At 38.1% G+C, this 22408-nt stretch overlaps 1 protein-coding gene across 16 annotated transcripts in view; it reads left to right on the top strand.

Annotated features, from left to right (window-relative positions):
* Positions 1 to 22408, top strand: part of GRIA4 (glutamate ionotropic receptor AMPA type subunit 4) — a 222562-nt gene that overhangs the window by 111420 nt on the left and 88734 nt on the right. For all 16 annotated transcript variants that reach the window (XR_005845305.2, NM_001113186.2, NM_205214.3 and 13 more), the window contains exon 4: positions 19249 to 19433. Coding sequence is in view for 15 of the 16 variants with exons in the window: in NM_001113186.2 (NP_001106657.2) it covers positions 19249 to 19433 (185 nt within the window). In the remaining variant the exon portion in view is untranslated. The remainder of the gene's footprint in view (positions 1 to 19248; positions 19434 to 22408) is intronic.

Genomic DNA, 22408 nt, shown 5'->3' with positions numbered 1-22408 from the left:
TCTTGTCCATTTTCTGACTGACCAGCATGTCCATGTCTCCCTTGTAGCAGGCAGCCCAGCACTGGACACAGCACTCCAAATTCGTCTCAGTAAGGCAGAGGGGAAGGATCATCTCTCAGCATTTGTTGGCATTTCCCTGCCTGATGCAGCCCACGTGAGGGCACACTGCTGGCTCATGGTCAACCGTATGTCCATCAGGAGCCCTAGGCCCTTCTCGTCAGAGCTGCTTCCCAGTCAGTTGGCCCCAGCATTTTTAAAGACAGGGTTTGTCTCTCTCCAAGGGCATGGTCTGGCATTCCAGGAGACTCTTTTTGGCCCATTTCTGTTTCTTCACCTGTCAAGGTCATCCTGAATGCTAGCATATCTATCTGGTGTATTTTTTTTCAAATATGAGACTAATTCAGAAACTCCTACAGTATGAAAACAATTCAGGAATTGTTCTGTGTGAGATTCTACCTGTGAGCTTTGTAGATGCTAAGGGTGAGTGTGTATTTAAGATCAATTATCCCAGGAGAGAGGAAGAAGAATTTAAGACATTCTCCAAGGACACACAGCAATTCAACCCATGGCAATTTCTGTAGCACTTCTTCAAGAAAGAGGGATTTTGAGAAGGTCTGCTAGGGTAATTATTGCTATGCATAACCCATGTCATCAGAGGAGGGTAAGAAGTCTCATCTGTAGATGTACAGTAATTTGTATCCATAAATATATTAAAAAGTAATGGAGAAAGTGGAATTGTTCAAGCTAAAGGACAATGTTGACTCAAGCACAAAGCAGCATAGCAAGGCCTAAAAAGACATTAGTGAATTTATATTGGAAATCAGAATATCATTTAAAAAAATGGATAAATTTATGGAACAGCCACTAAATGAGTTTTATGGAAGAAAGACTGAAGCATCTTTAAGAGGACCATTGATGATTCCTCTCTTATTTTTACATTTTGTTCAAGTGATTCATCCGGGATTCAATTTAACTTTCAGTATCACAAAGAGAAAACGTGTGTTATTGTAATATTCCGTGGTTGTTACTGTAGTGTTACCATGTTGACTTTAAAAATGATATATATAGATAGATAGATGTATAGATACAGATACACCTCTGGGGAGGATACCATATCCAAAAGTATACAGACAGGGGACAGAGATGTTTAATAATCTTTTAACTAGTAACAGTAATGTTTTTCGCTAGATGAAAACCACTTTTTAGCATCAGACTTTTACTAATGATAAATACTACAAAATGCTTTAGAAAGAATACAGGATATAAATCCACCTTTATCAATAAGCAGATAATAAACTGCATAGTATTGATCCAAAATATTAAGTATTGCTTTTTTATAGTTATCCAATTTTTTTTTTTCTCAGTCCTAGGCATTATGTTGTCCTAACTTTTCAAATGTCAATTTCATTAAGGAGGAACCAAAACAATCTGAATAGTGCAAAAGGAGTCCAGGCTAAATATGCAAGTAATCCTGTTCAAATTCTCCATGAACGTCTAGGATTTCATTTTCTATTCGGGCAGTTAGTAATACTCTCTGTCTAAAAAGATCACTAAGGTAAAGGAAAGATCAAGCTGCTGAGGAGATAAAAAACAAGAACTATCAGTATTTTACATACTTTAAAGAAAGATAAGTTTCTGGAAATGGGTCACCTGAGTTTGCCCCCCTGTTTCTTATTATGTCTTGCTGTATGCAGAGGAGTTGTTCTGCTTGCTGGGGTCAAATAAGAACGCTCCTTCATTAGATATGGCAGTCTTTGACAGGGTTTTTAGGAAGAAAGTTCATTTCCTTTTAGATTTTTTCCGATCCCCAACATCATACTAATATTTTCAGAAAAACCTTTTTATCTCTTGCTGTTCCTATGGGATGTTATGTTTTACTTGTTGGGAAAAAATATATATATATAATTGACTGAATTCCTGCAGTAAGGTTACTCAAAGTTCTTTAAGTTTCACTGGGAATATACATACCAAGACCACTTTCCTTTTAGGTTCATATTTCTTAGTTCTCACTGAGTGCACAAAGTCTGCATGTCCAGATGGGATGGTGAGAGGGATATGAAGACATGCTTATGGAGAAATTATGGAGAGCATGCAGCTGGCATTCAGGAAGGCCTGGACCATGAGATTGGACTCAACTGTACACACTTATGCTGACAATGTGTGTTTATCAGATTGCAAGCAGAAGCACCAGACAAAACTCTCTATTGAATTGGTAGTGATGATGTGGGACTAAATAGCATAAAAAGGCTTAATTCCATTTCATCACTCAGCATATTTCTGTGTGAGCAAGAACAACAATAATAATTCTCTAGAGAATTGGAAGAGGTTTTAACTCAAGGTGATAAACCTGTGCCACATAATGAGGAACAGTCACAGTTTTTGTATGATTATCATCAGTATCTTTGAACTTGATTACTTCAATCTTTAGCTAATTCTTAATCTCAGCATTGGAGTGGCTGTGCACTTGGAGTGGCTTGGCATTCTGTTCTCTGAGAAATGAGGAGGAAATTACCGAGTATGATTTTGAGTGTCTTTTTCCATGGTGTTCAGAATTTGAATGTAGAGTTATTTCCCAATCTATTGGCTGCTTTTAATATCATTTTTTACATTTTCTTGTGAATACGTTAGTGATGCAACTCTTAGTTTTTGCTAAAAGGAGCCATTTAAATAAGAAAATAGCACTGTAAAGCAGTTAAGCAGATGTACTAATAAATCCATCGATCTTGATTCCTATAATTTCACTGATGTCTATAAATACCAGTAAATGCTATGAAATGCTAATTCTGCATGGATTTGGTCAAGGAGAGTCCAATATGAAGATAGTTTGCAAATTCTGAAAAGACAAAACAAGCAATATTAGGAAAAGAAAATCCAATAATGCTTTTTTCTTAGGATATGCCCATAGTATCTCCTGATCTTCTGAATACTTCATTTCCTGCTAAATTTTCCTTTCCATTTTATTGGTAAATCCAGGCATTTTGCAAATCTACAGGATGCCAATCTGGCATAAAATTAATTTTTAAGTATTTTCAGGTACCTCAAGTGACTGACAGTACCTTATAAACTTACAGTCTGTTCTTTTTAAGTCCTACTTTGTCCATTTATCCCATACATGTGGCTAGTACTGCAAGTTATATTGGAATGGAATTTGGACTGTGACATTTATGAGGACTAGCATTTTGATATTTCTTTGCTGACATTCTGGTTACTATGCAAAATCTGATTCCTGGGACAATTCCCACTATGTAGATGTAAATTCCCAAGGACTATGTACGGTTGGGCACAGGTCTTCTTTATGTAGGAAGGTTAGATGCTTTCCAGATTTTAATGTTACACCTTAAATGTATCAGGGTAGTATATCAATAGCTGACTCTGTAATATCTCCATTGTAATCAATGTGTAGGACAGAAAACCTTTGGAGTGTCAAGGATTCAGTGTAATGGAAAAGCGTAACTATGGATAATAAGAGATTTAAAGAACAGTGTAGCTTTTGGATTTGTTGTATTACCATCTTGTAGCATAAAGACCTTTTTTAGTCTCAGTTTTGAGTGACATAAGATCACAAGTTCAACTCCTTAGGGGTTTTAGTAGACATACAAACCTGGAGCATGCCTGGAGCAAGTTACTGTACCCACAAAGAAAGTTGCCTATTGAAAATGAATGTTTAAATGTCAGTTTACTGTAAGTTATCCTTAAATTATAACATCTCCCTGACAAATATTTTGTAGGGTTTATTACCATGATAGGGTTTTTTAAAATTTATTTCCTACCCAGATATTGACTGTCTCAGGTATAAAGTAGCTGAGATAGTTCCATAGTGGAAAAGGGATCTTGCTATTGCAGTCCATTGGCATGTCCTACTCTTTATCCATTTACTTCTCCTCTGCTAGGAAATAACTAATATTGACATAATGGCAAGCTGACAACAAACTATCAAAACTGTCAGGAATATTAGAAAGAAAAAAATATGCTTAAAAAATGATAAAATATATTTGGTTAAGTTTTAAGTGCTCCATTTGCAAACAAGGCATGGCATTTAACAATCAGAATCTGTTGCTTCCTTGAAAGCATCTCTTGAAAATGGTCCAAAAACATATGTCGTCGCTTTTAGCTTGTAGTTTTGACATGCCAAAATTCTGTCAAATCTTTTGACCACCCTGAAGCTGTTAAACTGAGTCTGTACGAAAGTTACACAAGAGAAAGTTGCACAGAGAAGGTGAGCATTTGGTCTAAACAATGGAAAAAAAATATTTCTGGAGAAAAAAAAGTATCTAAGAAAATAATTTAACTTAAGAATAAAACATCAGTTCTGGTCTAGACTGTAATTTACTGTGTATATTACCCAAGTACCACAGCAACTTTTAATGTTTTGTGTCAGGACTGTAGTTTTAATGTAGAATGGTAATAGTCCTCCAAAGAAGGGTCCCCATCCTGCCTGCCTGCCTTCTACCCATACATAAAGTTCTTTGTCAATTACATTTTCACCTGGCACAGAATTAGTTGCTTGCTTAAAACCTAGTCAGTGTACTAAATGAGATTTGGAATTAAATGTTCTCAAATTTCCATTACATGAGATTTCAAATATTGGACCATTTTCTTCTCCCCTGAGCAGTTCTAACTAAGGTCAATACCAATATTTTATGAGATATGCAACAGGATTTGTCCTATTTTCATAAGCAATCCTAACAAAAAGCATCTTTTACAGTATTCTTCTACTTCTTACTCTGTGAAAATTCAACTTAGAATATAGACCATGAAGTGACTCACTTACAAAGTTGCAAAGGAATGACAGAAGGGAAAATACTTACAAAGTTAGTTAAGTCATTGACTCCTAAATATGTAAATAAATACAACGAATATTTATATAAAAAATTAAATATTTGTGCAATTTGTGTTGTGTTGCAAGGTTTTTGCCCATCATATTTAGAATAAATTACTGAATATTCAGGTGAAAGCAATTTGTTATTTTTAAACAGAAATGAAAAATATTTCTGAAATTTCTTATGACCTAATTTAAAAAGGAAGAGAGAAAGAGAGAAAGAGAGAAAGAGAGAGAGAAAGGAACGAAGGAAGGAAGGAAGGAAGGAAGGAAGGAAGGAAGGAAGGAAGGAAGGAAGGAAGGAAGGAAGGAAGGAAGGAAGGAAGGAAGGAAGGAAGGAAGGAAGGAAGGAAGGAAGGAAGGAAAGACTGTCCTTCATCATAACATATTTAAATACAAAGTCCTCTTTTTTGAGCATTTTTCTTTAGGTGCTTTGGACAATTACACCTCTGAGCACATTACTGATGTAAACGTAAACAGTTATTCCTTGCAGGGTGCCTACAAATTTTATCTGCATTCTCTATCACAGAGTGTATTTTACAGGCCTTTCTCATATTTTCTGATAGTTGTCTCAGGATCAGAATAACCTTTTTAATCTTAAAAATTAATTAATAGACTCTTGCTGAAAGAGGACTTGTTCATTTAAACTACCATGGAGACGAAAGTGAATACTAACACTTTCAGACAGAGATAAAACCTTTAAGAATTATCTATCAAGTAATTACAACCTTTTTGCTTGCATAAAATGCATTCTTTAGCTAAGCCACTAAAGTTTTTTCACTATTTCATTCAGTGATACACAGGGCAAGATGCCATCATAAATAGAATATTTAATGCAGGTAAAACTGGTATCCTCTAGAATATTTTTCAATAAACAGATGTTTCCATGTTTGCTTTATTAAATTAAAGAAAAATCTCTTCATTTTGGCTGTTGTGAACACCCCTGGGAGTTGCTCACAACATTCTCCAAAGCAGCTCCAGCCCAGGGGAGCCTGGCCCCAGGGCAGACGTCTCCATGGATGAAAATGCAATAAGACAACCAAAACCTGATGTGGTTAAGGAATTACATGGAGCTTTATAGATGCAGCTTGGTCTGCTGGAGACTCTTGAGTATTCCCAGTGAAGGAGCTGAGTGTGGAGTCTTCTCTCTTCCTTGCTGCTACCAGAGAAAATGCCCTCCGGTTTTAGTCGTGGCCCACTGACCTTTCTGAAATAATGTCTCAACCCTCAGGTTGAGAAGGCTGGACATCATATATTAAGCAGTCTGGAAAAAAAAATCTGCAATGTATCTTCTGATGAAAACAAAGACAGTTGAGGTAATTTACAGCATTTAAGATGCTCTATTATGAAGCAGTATCTCAACAGTTGCATCAAAAAGGGTGGTGGGATCAGAGGGCAAAGAATATAGAAAATATTATTGGGCAGTATTTTTTTTTTTTCACAGCACTTTTTCAGTGATAAGCCTAAGGACAGCAGTTTATAAGAAAACTCAAGATAAATTTAACAGTATTGTATACATAGATTATTATCATCTACTACAGCTTTTTCAACCATAGATACCAACCAATATCAAAGTACAGCAGTGAGAATCTCGAAGTTTGGAGAGAGGGTAGTTTTTCTGGTTTTAACATTAGTACAGCTGAAATCAAATCTTGCTTGCTATTTTATTTTTAACCTAAATTTTACAATCTAAAATGCCAATCATATTGGTCTCATAAAGTATTACATACTTGTTGAGTACGACTGGATTCTCACTTCTCATTGCTCTCATGTACAAAAGGTCTCTCTGTTTTGATTTTATTCTCCACTTCTTCAAATTTCTGCTGCCAGTTCACAACTGCTCTGCAGCTTTTTTAGGGAATTCTTTTATAAAATGCTTAACCACTGAAGACTGCTGTTAAAGTTTCCCACTCTGATGAATACTGTTTGTACCACACTGCAAAGAGAGAGAGAGAGTGTATTGCTACCAGTGCTTTGCTGGATGACAATTATGCAGGTACCAAATTATGCCTTTTTTTCTCTGTTCACAGAGATGCCTTAAACTGAAATAATTAAGCATCATCATTTTTTATTAGATGCTTTTCACTCTTTTAGAACCTTTTAAAAACATATATATATTTATTTTATTTTATTTTATTTTGGTGAGTCCAATGCAGAAAAACTCCCTCATTTTCATTAGGACTTGGGATGTCACCAGAGTGCACTTTTCTGTGAACAAACACAGGAGAAGGAAAATAGCTCAAAAATGAACAAAATTCTTAAGGCTGTTTGCTTTCAGAATGGTCAGTGCAAGTGCCATTGGATAATGAAATGTCACAGGCACTTAACTTTTATGGAGCAGTTTTTGACTGGTCACTGTGTTCATTTTCAAACACTAGTACCAAGGTCAGCTAAAAATAACCAAAGTCCAGATCAACATATGTTTAATAGCAGAAACTTGCCAGGATTGTATTACAATTTTCTGCCCTGGCTTGTTTTCAGACAAACCATTCACAGCTTTTAATGTCTGTATTCTTTTACCTGTTATCTTTGTCATTATACCTCACCTATTTCTGTGTTTCCTACTAAATGTCAATTCCTACAGCTGAAATTTAATTTGAATTGTTAAATATATTCAGTCTACCAGAGCTTTGAACATGAGTTTATGATTACTTCTTGGAATATAGCCTGCCTCAGTGGGATGTAATAAATTAGTCTAATCATATAGTGAGTAGTTACTTCATCCTGTGTTTGTTCCTGCTAGGAGCTGAAATTGTCTCCGTAATTGTATGCAAATCCCTTCCTCAGAATAATCAAAGGAAACCTATGTGAAGCTGCCCAACCTCCACAAGAGAAGTGTAAAAGTAACCTAACTTTTAATTCTACTTAAATGAAAACTTATGCTTTTATATGTAAGATAATAAAATAGAAGAACTTAGAAGGCATGTGTGTGGTGGGCATAGCTTTCTCCTTCTGTTAGCTGTACTTATTTCCATCATAAAAGTTCCACAACCTGCAGTCTAATAAGGTGCCTGAGAATAAAACGTCTCTTTCAGAAAGTCACTCAGGCATCAAAGGACAGAGAATCTGAAGCAACTTTTGTATAATGGCTTGTGGTTAAAAATCTTTTTCACTGTTAATAGTTTGCATTTTATTCTCAATAGCAAATTTCTATGCTCACATCCAACTAGTTATGTCAGTTAAAGAGAAAGAAACATCTTAGTCCTTTGTTCAAGGAGCGTTTGGATGTTGTGTTGAGGGACATGGTTTAATGAGAACCATTGGTGATGGGCAAATGGTTGGTCTGGATGATCCTGTGGGTCTTTTCCAACCTTAGAGATTCTATAATTCTATGATTCTATGATAGTCTGAGTTAACTGCCTCCATACTCAATTGAGAGAAAAGGAAAATTTCTTCTTCCCTGAGGATTTGTGTGGTAGATGTTAAGACATTTTGTTAATTGCCTTCAGAAGGGGCCTGTCTTCCCCCTACTGCTGGTTGAAGGAGGCCAGAATAACTGGCATAGGCTGTTAGGTGGGAGAAACCTCTAAGTCTTGTACTCCAAGGCATGTTTTATATATTGGCCTCAAATCATTCTGATTTGCTTCTCTGAACTCTGTCAAATATTTTAGCATTATTTTTTATAATGTGGACTAAAAAAGAGGTTTAGTCATGTAGCAGTAACCCAGTGCTCAGTGTGAAAATCATATAATTCTTGGCTTCCCCTTCCCCATGTTTCTCTCAAGTAGCTTGATGTTACCTTAGCTATCTTACATCATCATTGGAACTGCTCAGGTCTGCATATCTATGACTGTAAAGCCAGAATTGCAAAGACATTCAAATTAGAGAAGGTTATTAAATGGGCATTTTGCCCCATCACTTCTTTTCAGTGGAGAGGGAGAAGGCAGAAGGAGCAGAAACTAACCTCTCTTTCATTTGTCTCCTTTAAAAATTGTGTCATTTCTTTGCATGCTGTTTTGCACTGCTCCATATAATACATACTGCTTCATACATACGCATATACTTTCGTGTACATATATATAGGTTATTTTTTGTAATTATTTATAATTTAAAATGATTTGTTAAAATGTATTTTCCCTCTGTCTTTTCTTCTTTGCTTGTTATTCCCCGTAAGATTTTGTTCTTTTGGGGGAAGTTGGATACTACAGTATTTTCAGACTTTACTTCAGCGTGAAACATGCAGTCCCACAGCTGAAGAGCCTGGAAGGTGCAAAATTATTTTATGTCATTACACTTCAGTAAAAGCCACCATATGAAATCTTTGGACGTTTCCTGGATTGTTGCTTCAGTCCAAAAAGAAAGAGTCTTAATTGTGGTCTACATCAGAAGAATGAAGAGTTGGCTTTAGGAACTGGAATAAAATCATCAGTAATTAGACTTATCTTCAAATAGTTAATTGTTGGTTACTTTTTTGCTACAAACTTTTGATAAACTTAACATCTGTCTGTTTAAAAGAAATCACACAAAAGACTTATTCTAGACTTATTTCAGTCCAAACATAACTATAACAGACTCATAACATTGAAATGTTAAAGATTCTCTTCCTGGGATGTTGTTCTTTTGTAGTTGTTTAAATTAGCTACAAGAGAAATCATAGAATCATGGTATCATTGGATGGCCTGGGTTGAAAAGGACCACAATGATCATCTAGTTTCAACCCCCTGCCACAAGCAGGGTCGCCAGCCACTAGACCAGGCTGCCCTGAGCCACATCCTGGCCTTGAATGCCACCAGGGATGGGGCATCCACAATCTCCTGGGGCAACCTGTTCAAGTGCATCACCACCCTCTGGGTGAAAAAACTTCCTCCTAATATCTAACCTAAACCTCCCCTGTGCCAGTTTAAGACCATTTCCCCTTGTCCTATCACTATCCACCCACCCTCAAAAACGGCTGTTCCCCCTCCTGTTCATATGCTCCCTTCAAGTACTGGAAGGCCACAATGAGGTCTCCCTGTAGCCTTCTTATCTCCAAGCTAAACAAGCCCAGTTCCCTCAACCTTTCCTCATAGGAGTGGCCCTCCTCTGGACTTGTTCCAAGAGCTCCATGTTTTTCCTTGTGCTGGGGGCCCCAGGCCTGGACGCAGTACTGCAGATGGGGTCTCACAAGAGCTGACTAGAGGGGGACAATCACCTCCCTCTCCCTGCTGGCCACCCCTTTTCTAATGCAGCCTAGAACACAGTTGGCCTTCCGGGCTGCAAGCGCACACTGATGGCTCATGTCCAGCTTCTCATTCACCAGGACCCTCACATCCTTCTCCACAGGGCTGCTCTCAAGGAGGTCTTACCCCATTCTGTATAGATTCCTGGAGTTGCCACTGCCCAGGTGCACTTAACCTTGTTGAACCTCATTAGGTTCACATGGGCCCACTTCTCCAGGCTGTCTATGTCCCTCTGGATGGCTTCCCTTCCCTCAATGTATCGACTGCACCGCTCAGCTCTGCAAACTTGTTGAGGGTACACTCTATGCCATCATCTGTGTCACTGATAAAAATGTTGAAGAGCACCGGCCCCAGGACCGACCCCTGAGGGCACCGCTTGTGACCAGCCTCCACCCTGACAAAGACCCATTAATCACAATCCTTTGGCTGCGTCCAGCCAGCCAATTCCTAATCCATCAAACAGTCCATCCTTCAAATCCATACCTCTCCAATTTAGAGAGAAGGATGTGGTGAGGGATCATGTCAAAGGCTTTGCAGAAGTCCAGGTAGTTGACTTCCCGTCTCCCTTCCCCAGTCCACCGATGCCATCATTCCATCATAGAAGGCCACCAGATTGGTCAGGCAAGATCTACACTTGGTGAAGCCATGCTGGCTGTCTCGAATCACCTCTTTGTCTTGTATGTGCCTTAACATAGCTTCTAGGAGGAAATAGAGTATTAAAATGGCCTCTCTGTTAAAATGAATACTTCTTAGTGTGAGTGCTTATTGTTTCAGTCTGAGACTTACATTTTTTCTCATAATTCTGTAAGTACATAAATTCCGATTTAACATTCAAAGTTCTATAGTAAGAATTTGCTAAAATTTAAGAAATTTTCTTCATTGCTGCTCGTAAACCTCAGAGGAGCTTAACACTTCTTATCTGATTCAATTGTAACAGTCCTTTGGCATAGCTCAAGGAAAGAAAATAGAAAATGCTAATAATACACATGGTAGTGCTTAGCATATATTTGCAACTGTTCTCAGATGTGTTCATCTCTTTGTATATAGTCATAAGAAAGGTTACTAGTCTTGGTGTTACAGTTTTACTTTGAAGTCATGTAGTGATGTGGGAATGGTAATGTCATCTGAGAGCTGGGAGAGCGCAAGGGCAGCTGTCAGACTGTCTTCCAAACCAGGATTTCTCTGCAGTTCCTCTCAACTTTTCCATCATCTTTATCGCTTGGCATTTTGATGAAAAACCTTCATAGTATATCTCATACAGAGGCTGAAGGCTGAAATGCAAAGAAGGGGAACATTTTGCTACAGAGTGGGTGCAGCACAAATGGGACTTGACATTGCCTGAACCTTCCTGAATTTCCATGGCCAGGCCACCTCCCATGTACTTGCTGAAAGCATGTAATCTAATGCTGTTGTTTCTCTTAAGACTTGTCTGGAAAAAGGGTTGTATTTGAAATATATTAACACCATTTCTTATGTCCAACTCAGGAAAAGAAAATTATTACGCACTTCAGCTAATGTCATACGTGCACAGCTCTCTGCAACATTGACAGAGAGAAAGACAGAAAGTCTGACAACAGACAACTGATAGAGTTTGTTTTGGAGGTATCTTACAACACTGAGAAGGTCATAGATATGAATTTCCAGGTCATAGATATCAGTGAGTCAAGATGCATAAACTCAGATCATAAGGCTAATTTCCTTTGTCATCATATATTCTGAAATCTGTGAAGCAAACAACAGTAGAGACAATGGCTAAATGTGATCCATTGTTTCCAGCTTCATTTCAGATCCATCTGTAATAAAATTATCCTGATCACTGACAGTAATGGTGACATAGTTCATAACCTACATCATACCATACCATAAGTATGTAACATAACGTATGTAATATAACATATATAATTGTCTAACTACGTAGAATTTGGAAGGCTAAAGAAACACTGACGTGGACGTATTGGGGGCAAGTCATGCTGGATCAAGCAAATTTCCTTCTTTTACAAAGCAGAAGATTTTATATACTTTTAAAAAATAGGTGTCTCATTCTAGTAGGAATTTTTAAATAGTTTAAATGAAATGTTTCTAAATGAGATAAGGAATTTGAAATGAAAAATGAAAAAAAAATGAAAGGACTGCGTCTGCTTAGGAATGTGTGTTTAAAATATATAGCATTTTCAGCACTGCACTTCAAGAAAGATGTGGATCAATTGCAGCATGTCCTGAGGAAACGAAAGAAAATAGCCAGAATCTAGACTAAAACATGTTCCACAAGAAAAACCTGAAAATTATGTTTCATCAAGAGAAGAGCAGGCAGAAAAGAAATGAAACAGCAATCTTCAGTTACGTGAAGGATTGCTTTAAAGAAGAAGGAAACAAACCATTCTCCGCATCTACTGGGATAGGACAGAAATGAGTGGCTTTAAATTGTGCCAGGGGAGATTTAAGTTTGACTTTAGGAAACATCTCCTAGTGATAAGGATAATTAAGCAATGAATATATCACCTAGGAAGCTACAGAATCCTCTTTAGAGGTTTTTAAGGACAAACAAAGATACCTGTCTAGACTGATTTAAATATAATTTATCTGCCTTTGGGGATTGAGGGATAGAGAGGAATAGATGGGATTGTTTCTTGAGCTCCCTGTCTTATTTTCCAATCTTTCTGTCAATTCAGTGAATTAGACCTGAGAACGACCCAGAGCACACTTCTAGTTGTAGTTTTCATTCTGGCATCTGACTTAACCAGTTTATACATTCTTTGTGTTGAACCATCTGACTGCAGCTTAAGTGTGAAGAAGGTCAGGCATGTGAATGAGTAATCATGTGTCAAAGGTTGTATGTCTAAGCTTATAAATCTCAGTTCAGGAAGCTGCATACTGGCCAAAATATATATAAAAAAATAATAAAACAAAATCATGTTTTTATAAGAAGATACCAACTGTAATGAGGAAAAACTAAAATACAATTGAATGTGGGTGTTTGTAGTTACTGGATGAACACATCCAGTACAATCATGCATCATTTTTACTATGTATTATTTGTATGGATTTCATCACTGTAGTGTCAGGATTAATCTTGCCAGCGTTTGGCTGTATAAATGGCAGGTGTTTTCACTAAGCTTCATGTCCAGACCCCTTTTCTGTAGAAACAAAAAAGCACCTCTGAGATAAATATCTAAGAAAAAAAAATGCTTTTTTATGGGAGATCCATCTCTGTTGTGGAAGCCTGAATGATTAACTTAGACACCTTCTTTATAGACAGCTAGTTTTAAGTGACGGGAATCCAATCCTGATGGTCAAGTATATTGGCTTATCCATACCAAATGATTTGATAATTTATTCTCCACTCCTGCTGTTTGTTGGATTTCTAACAAATGCATTTCTTTCACTGATTCTCATATGAATTCTATTAGACTGAAGACACTTTCATAAAATACCTCCAGTGTCTCAGCCTCTGTAGCTGTAGGGATTATAGATAATTTTTCAAACAGCTGGATTTTTGTTCCTGCTGGAAAGTTACCTGGACTAGAAAAAAATGTATTTGCATTTCAGTAATGTGCAGTATATAATGTCTGTTTTGAAAAAGATTTGTGTTACACAGAGCTATCTTCTACTCCTTGGGCCATAACAGAAATACATTGCATGTGTTGTTCCTAAGTGCAATAACGGGCTAACTCGTGTCAGTCACTGTTGTCAGAAAAGAAAAGAACAGTAATAATACATGAACAGTGCACCCTGTGCATCATAGAAAATTAATGCTAAATTATTTTCTGCCCCATAATCCCATACCATGATTTATTACTGGGGTGCTGTTCTTCAGAGCAAGCGGCCACTTTGCTGGCTGCCTCCTGGCAAACCCATCAGCAACAACTACATCCACTTAGAGGGACAGGGGGAAAAGGTTTCCCAGAATTAAAAGGTTTCTGGAAGATGAAAGTTATTGGAATTCTAATTATAACTCTGTAATTGATCACTGAAATATTGCTGGTGAAAGCAAACAAGCAAGAAGGTAAAAGAAAAGGAGAGAAAGAAAAGGAAACAAGCCAACCAAGTTCCTTCTGGCAGGAAAAAAAAATCAAGAAATGTTTATCTGATCACTTCAGTTTATTCTGAACACACTGAGATTTAGATATCAGATTTTCCTTTTCATTTAAATGGAAATAAATAAAATTAAGTCACTGACTACTGAAATGAAATTGAATGGGGGCAAGCCTAGCTGGAGCAGAAGAAGACAAATAAAAACACCTGAAGGACTATTGAACTAAAATTGAAAAAGATGACTCGTGATTTCAGCTACTTGGAGGGAAGAGGAAAGAAGAGTAAAGACAGTGGCAGTGTAGTATAGACAAGGAGAAAGCCTGGGCTCCCAATTTCAGGCACTTACAATGTGCTTTACACACTTTGTTCTTCAGCAAGTATCTGTGATTGTCTCTGAAGAATTACTAATCTCTCTTTAAACAGGCATAAGACCAGGTGCACACCTGGCATTTCTTCTCTACGTCTGATGCATTTTGCAGTGGAAAACGTGCCTATGCAGTGGAGATTGAGGGAAGTAGGGTTAAAAAAAAACGAGGTTTTGTCTATAAGGTACTTAGCTTCAGTATTGTTCCTAGTAAGTGAACTTTTGGGGATAAGCATTGTCTAGTCTGATTTTACAGGAAAAGAGAAAAACAGCTCTTCGTGTTTCTTTTTGTTTCTCAACAGGACAATTGTTGGGTATCCATTTGGAAAACAGTAGTACTGTGTTAGACTACCACAATTCCACCTCTCCCTAAAATGGAAGTAAATAGGCTGAGAGAGCTGGGGCTGTTCAGCCTGGAGAAGAGAAGGCTCCGGGTAGACCTGGGAGCAGCCTGTCAGTATCTAAAGGGGGGCTGTAAGAAAGAAGTGGACAGACTCTTTAGCAGGGTCTGTTGTGATAGGACAAGGGGAAATGGCTTCAAACTTCAAGATGGTAGATTTAGATTGAACATAAGGAAGTTTTTTTTTTACAGTAAAGTGTGGCACAGGTTGCCCAGAGAGGTGGTGGGTGCCCCATCCTTGGAGATACTCAAGGTAAGGCTGATCGGGGCTCTGAGCAACCTGATTGAGCTGCTGATGACCCTGTTCTTTGCAGACTTTTCCTGTCTCAGGTTTGATTCCAGGGTAGTGAAGTGGAGCTGCTATTACTGGACATTGAGCAGTTGTCAACAGAGTCTGCATTTGGGCAGTGACCCACAAAAGCAGTTGGCAGACTTTTCATCACAGGTCATTAGAGGAAAATTCCATAGGATCACAGTCCTGTAAAAAAAAAAAAAAAAAAGGGAGAAGCCATTCTTGCATATAGCATCTTTGCATTTAAGAAAGACTTCAACTATGTTTCCAAGCAATTTCAGTGATGCTTTTTCTTGTTCAGAGATTTCCTAATTTAAATAATCGAACTGCTTGAAGGACAGGTATTCTATTGATAAAGACCTCCAGTCTTCAACCAGTTATGTTGGAACCCACTAATTTGCATTTTTTCCTAATGATTTATCTGGATTTAAAGGTTGAATTAGTTAGTGAGGAAAGGTTATTATATATTTATCTGACAACTTCCTTTTCTTTTGTTTCTTGGTGTAGACCTAAACATTTTATAAAATAATGGTTTAAATAAAAAACACTGTGTAGCTCAGATGACAGGAGTGAGGTTCTTTTTTATTTTGCTTCTGTGAAGGTAGTAATATTCCACAGTACATGGGATGAAATTTACACATATCACCAAATGTCCAGAAAATGAATCACTTATCTGTCTGTGTCATAAATGAGGATAAACAGCAGATAACCAGAAAACACATACTTTTCAGATCACAGCTGCACGATTCATGCCTGATGTCTTTGCTTGGGCAAACACATCTCTGAAGTCTAAGAATTTTGTCTAAGCAGAAGCACTGCACTTAGTTTCTGAGTTTCTGTATTGATAGTATTATCCTGGGTTAGTTTCAGGGGTTTTTTTTATATTTATTTATTTATTTATTTTGCTGTATAAGATATTTGCAACATCACATTAAACTCTTTTTTTCCCCTTGGCTGTAGCCAATTATAATTATTTTGACAAATAGCGATTTTCCCATGCATGTGTAATTTTGATGCCGCCTGACCCTGTGATTGTCTTTATTCATTCTGTACAAACTCCACCCTTGTCAGGCTGTTTTATTAAAATTTATTCTTTTGCACTGAATATATAACCATGCCATGAATTACCTGCACAGGAATCTCGGCACATCTTGTGGAGATGTGTTACTACAGATTACCTGTTTTATGCTCAATATGAAAGATATTGAGTGCCAGCTGCAGATGAGAAGCTGTAGAAGCTCAAAGTGCCTAGATGGAGGCAGTTGCTAATGAAATATGGCAAGTCAAACCTTGATCCAAGGTAGAAGAAAAGCTTTTCTATGTGTTTGTCTGATATTTGTCATGCTTCATGCTGGGATAAACTCCCAGTTTGAGCAAAACACATCTCAGTAAAGTTGTCAAAATGAATTAAGAGGGGAATGAGGGAACGTCAATTGCTCTTTCAAACACCATTCATTCTGAATCAAAGAAAATGTTAATTTGTGTCAGGAAGCTGAATTACGTAAATGTTGACTGTCTTTGTAGCAAAGGCCAAGTCAAAGCTACAGTGTAAATGAAGCAGGAACCCCTATAACAGTGGAGTAGTCTTAATGTACATCTATATATGGAAATGAATAGGAAATGAAGCAAGAAATGCAATGTTTGGTAAAGAATCGCGTCATGATTTGCAGAGATAATTACAGACAAAAAGGAGATTGAATATAGCAACAGGAAAAGCAGAATAATTATGTAGTAATTAACAGGAAAGCTGTATGGTTCTTTGCAAAAAAAAAAAAAAAATAGCAGTCACCAGGTTAAAAATATATGCTGAGTACAGAAATGCTTTAACAGTCAGTGCATAAAGTATTTGAATGCATTTCCTAAGGTAAAACATTGTTTTGTAAATTGAATGTCTAATTTATAAGGTAAAATAAATTACACAATTTATGTTTTCATTATAGGTGTTTGCATTTTTATCTTAAATGTGTAATCTGAATTGGAGAAAAAAAAAATAGAACCCAATCATTTCAAAGTGTGTATAGGTAGTATAATCACAAGAAGATATGGATTTTGAGTTAATGCTTCAAGGACTGCAATTGCCATAGGAGCCAGTGAGGAAATAACTATTCCCAGATTTGCAATAGAATTAGTGTCATATGTCCTAAAATCCGCATATTCTGATAAAAAAAATGAGCATCTGATTTTATTTTGCTGGGTGGCAAGCCGGTTTTTTAGTGGATTTGTTGGTCTACTTTATTAGTTAGCAACTGCACAATCACAATACTCTTTCTGAAAGGTAACTCACAATGTCCCTCTTGCAATTTGTGGGAATCTCAGTCAGTACCTTTCATGGGGAGCCTGCATGAAGTGGTGCCTCCAAGTGCATTGCAATGGCAGCTGGAGATCCCTGTGCCCGAGCATGGGATCGTCCTGTTGAAGAGAGAAAGAAGGCACCGTGTGTATCCATGTCATCACATGAGGGTTTGTAGAGGTGAAATCTTTTGAAGCTGGTGGGAAAAGCCAGAGAGCAATTAAAATGCCTGTTTTTTGTGTGTGTTTTGATTCTGGACAGAGGCACTTTCTTTGAATTGTATCATTTCTATCAGCGTCTTGCCAACAAACATGCCTGTCCTTGCTTTTTCTTAAAACATTAGCTCTGGATCTGAGGTGTGCAACCTTCATTGCTTTATATAAATTCCCTGTTTAGATAAAAGATGGGATAATGAATGCTTCCAACTTCAAACATTTCAGGAAACGTTTGGGCAAGTCAGGGTAATGTGTGCAAGCTGTCCTGAGTAGGCACAAGCTCCTCTCATGACTCTGTGCTGCATGTCCTCAGTGAGAGAAATTAGAAGGAGGATTGAGGGAAGTGGCAGGAGGCTGTGGGCAGGGACCCTGCCCCGTAGGTTCAGGCAGAGACCTAGGTGCAAATGCTTCTTTCCTTGCCTGTGAATGAACTCAGAGATGACAGTGGGGGCATCAAATAGTAATGACAAAGAGCAGTTACCCTGTCAGTAGTAATAATTAATGCCTCTGTGGTGCCCTTCATTTGTTGACCTCTAATCACTTTGCATGCATCGATTAAAGCAATATAGGATCTCTGAAATAGATCAATGTGATTTTTATTCACACATATCTTTACTGGCATAAATACAGAAGTGACTCTGAAAGTGATGTTTCATTTTTTTTCCGTGAACACTACGGCAGATACAAAGAGCACAGTAACACTATTTGATAGAGCAGATTGTCAGCTGCAAAACACTATTTTTCAACACAGTCACCGCCATTAGCTGTGAATTTTCACCAGCAGTGAACAAGAGCCTGCATGCTGCACTCATGACAATCTGCACCAGTGGAGGTACCCCGCTGTCCCTATCACCACTGCTGAAACTCACCCATCCTGCCTCACAGTGCTCACTGCCACTGTTTGTTCTCCAGAAACATTCGGCAAGAGTTGATGAATGCCAATGTGTGTTGTTGTTTTTTTTCTTTTCTGCATGAAAGAATTCTGTTACACACCTTTCTTCTCCTATGTACAAGTATAAAAGCATGAGACAGTGAATTCTTATTGAGAAGCATCAAAAGTCACTTGGCTTAAGTGTTTAAAAAAAAAAAAAAAAGCCCACTGACAACAAACAACAAGGCATCTCAGTGTATAATACTCTGCTTTTTTAGTACACAAATCTTTCTGGTGAATGACTGGACTCTGATATTTTCTTTGCGATATCATGAAAAATGTCTGGATATATAGAATCATAGAATCACAAGATTGGAAAGGACCTACAAGAACATCTAGTCCAACCATCCTCCCATTACTCTTGCTACCACAAACCACTAAACCGTATCTCTTAGCTCCTCCATAAGTTTGTATGAAACCAATCTGGGAAATAGAATGGTTGACAGGATGAGTAAAATATATAAATCATACGTGGCTTATCCAGAATACTGAGAATCATTCCAAGAGTTCTGATTATAGCAATTGTAATTTTCATTAATTGCATAATGTGTGCCAATCATGGCTAAATAACATAGGTAGGGATACAGACCTTATCTTATTCCTCTCCCTGCAGGAGCCAATATTAAGAGACATTATTGTTTTTCTTATTGTTCTTTTATTCTTATTGTTTAAGAAGAATTCCTATTTAATAATAATAATAATAAACAATTATTGTGTTACTAGTGTATTGTATCCTTTTATTTTAGGTTATTCAATACTTCAAGCTATTATGGAAAAAGCAGGACAAAATAGCTGGCAAGTCAGTGCCATCTGCGTGGAGAATTTCAATGATGCCAGCTACAGGCGGCTTTTAGAAGACCTGGACCGAAGACAAGAAAAGAAATTTGTAATAGACTGTGAAATAGAGAGGCTGCAGAATCTCTTAGAACAGGTAACACTCCTTTTAATGTCCCTGTAAGCACATTACTGAAATTCCAAATGAGATAACACTGTGCATTGCTTTTTGTTTATTTTCTCGGTGGAAATGAGATTGCCTGCTCTTCCCTTTGTTTTTTTTCATGGGCTGACATCTGTAGGTCCACATGCCTGCTCTGTTTGCCTTCCTGCAAGACTCTTGTCACAACAGCCAGTGCCTGAGCACTGTGCCCCTTTCCCAGCACAGGGCTCTGGGCAGCATCTCCCTGCCTGATACGTCCCATGCTGGGGCCTTTGGGCTGGTAGAGCAGCACAGCACTGTTGAATCACCATGGTGCCCTCCTTCTGTACCTTAAGAGGGAAAAACTGACCATGTTTGAGGAAAAAAAAAAAAAAAAAAAAAAAAAAGAAGCTTATTTGAATCCTGTATTACTTGCAATTCACAAGACTGTGTATTTCTAGCTAAAAAAAATGTTTTCTACTTACTATTGTTTATATTTAAGCTGATAGTTTTATTACCTTAGGAGGGTATGTATGAACATGGAGAACAGTAGGATAAAGGTGCTGTTGAACTGAGAAGGAAGGCCAGGTTCTTCCATGAGTTATTCACAGAAAGCTGCTGTTATGTAAAGAAAACACTCTTCCAGTCAGACAGCTTGCATGAGCAGTACCTGTTCCAGTGCGTAGATCTGACTCTACACAGTGCCTGAATGAGGTCTTAAATACTGGAAAGGAATAAAATAATTCCTTGAAAGGAGCATTTTGTTAAGCGATGGAAGAGTAATTTAGGGTCACCTATCTGCTCCTCTGTCATCCCACACTCGGGGTGCCGGGTTCATTGCCCACTGGCAATGCAAGACCTGCAAGGCAGGATTGCCATCTGCTGGCGGCGGGGCCTGCACAACGCTGCTCACCCTGGATCCTGATGCATCTGCTGCTGAAGTCACAGAAATAAAAAATGCCATTTGTGATACAAAAGTGCATAAAATAATCCTCATAGACATATATGCATCACATTTTCTTTTAAAAGCAGAAGATAGAGAAACCGACAATTAATGGTATGGATGATTTAGAAAGGTCTTTTTCTGTCACTGTTGCCAAAAGAAAAGTAGATGATGCTGTATTGCTATGATATTCCTTTGCCCATTTTTTGTGTCGGTGATGCCATTATGTTTTAACACATGCTTTCTATAGTTATGATGAAAATCTCCCCAGGTTTAGCCTATGTTTTAGTAAAACAGAACACCCATTTGAGGGTCTTTTAACGTATATTTAGAAAGATACTTATCCCCTCAGCTTTATATGTGTGTGGATTTATATGCATGTAATTTCTTTCATACAGCATGCAAACGTAAATTAGTAAAAGTATGCCCTATTACCAGGAGTCGAGAATACACCCACCCTCCTACGTAGGTGTATGCACCAAGCATGCACTCAGTTGCACAGGCAACGAAGTCATTTGATACACAATTAGAACTCACTGATCTCAGACATACATTTTATTTCCTTCCTGGAGCTACCTTTTTTTCCTTCCTTCCTTCCTTCCTTCCTTCCTTCCTTCCTTCCTTCCTTCCTTCCTTCCTTCCTTCCTTCCTTCCTTCCTTCCTTCCTTCCTTCCTTCCTTCCTTCCTTCCTTCCTTCCTTCCTTCCTTCCTTCCTTCCTTCCTTCCTTCCTTCCTTTCCTTCCTTCCTTCCTTCCTTCCTTCCTTCCTTCCTTCCTTCCTTCCTTCCTTCCTTCCTTCCTTCCTTCCTTCCTTCCTTCCTTCCTTCCTTCCTTCCTTCCTTCCTTTTTTTCCTGGATTAGCATCTGCATAGTCAGTTCCTTTTGAGTGTAACCTGTGCTCTTTGTTCAGATCATTCAGAACTGGACTGGATATTGATTTTAATGGAACTAGGTTTTGACCTCCTCTGACTTCATAGAGGTCTGGATTATACCTACCTAAAATAAGCACTTAGTGCGTATATGACAAGTCATAAAAAAGCAGTGCTTGTACTCAACAGGGTGAGTCAGACATTGTGGATCTATCTAATGCCTCTGCAGGGTAAGCCTGAAAGCTGAAGGAGTCCTCTTTCCATTAACTGCACTGAGAGAGTCAAGGATAGGAGTTACACCCAATTTACAATGTTCATTTATCTTAGCCAGTCATACAAATGCATTTAGAAAGTCATTCATTTGACTACTGTATAATTTGGATGGGATTAATTTTACCTAAGAAATTAGCTATTCTGAATTCGTTCAGGTGAATTTTCAAAACCAACTGTACAATCTTGGTACTGTTATGTGGACTTCTGGAGTTCTCCACAGTGACAACTGATATATTTACACTAGATCTAATTATATTAAATGTTGGATACTTCAGAACATTTCTGCAATTTATTCAGATCGTGCATTCTCTTCTTCTGCTCTGCAGAGAAGACGCTGGGTGTCCTGGTGAACAGGTTGGACATAAGCCAACAGTGTGCCCTTGTGGCCAACGAAGCCAATGGTATCCTGAGGTGTATTAGAACTGGGGTGAACTTCCCCCTCTACTCTGCCCTGATGAGGCCACATCTGGAGTACTGTGTCCAATTCTGAGCTCTTCAGTTCAAGATAGACAGGGAACTACTTGAGTCAAGTGGAGGACCACAGAGATGTTTGGGGCCTGGAGCATCTTCCTTATAAGGAAAGATTGAGAGACCTGGGGCTTTCAGCCTTGAGAAGGGAAGACTGAAGTGGAATCTTATCAATTCTTATATAGGCAGGACTCAAGAGGATAGAGCCGGGTTCTTTTCAACAGCACCCAGTGACAGAACAAGTGGCAATAGGCACAAACTGGAACATGGGAAGTTCCATAATACATGAGGAAAAACTTTACCGTGAGGATGACAGAGCACTGGAACAGGCTACCCATAAAACTGTGGATTCTCCTTCTCTGGAGATATTCAAAACCCACCTGAATGCTTTCCTGTGTAACCTGACCACCCTTTCAGAGAAGTAGTATTTCCTAACAT

Source organism: Gallus gallus, chromosome 1, assembly GCF_016699485.2.
Source record: "Gallus gallus isolate bGalGal1 chromosome 1, bGalGal1.mat.broiler.GRCg7b, whole genome shotgun sequence".
NCBI lineage: Eukaryota > Metazoa > Chordata > Aves > Galliformes > Phasianidae > Gallus > Gallus gallus.
The sequence above is the reverse complement of the archived record's forward strand: the minus strand, read 5'-3'. Positions and strand labels throughout refer to the sequence as shown.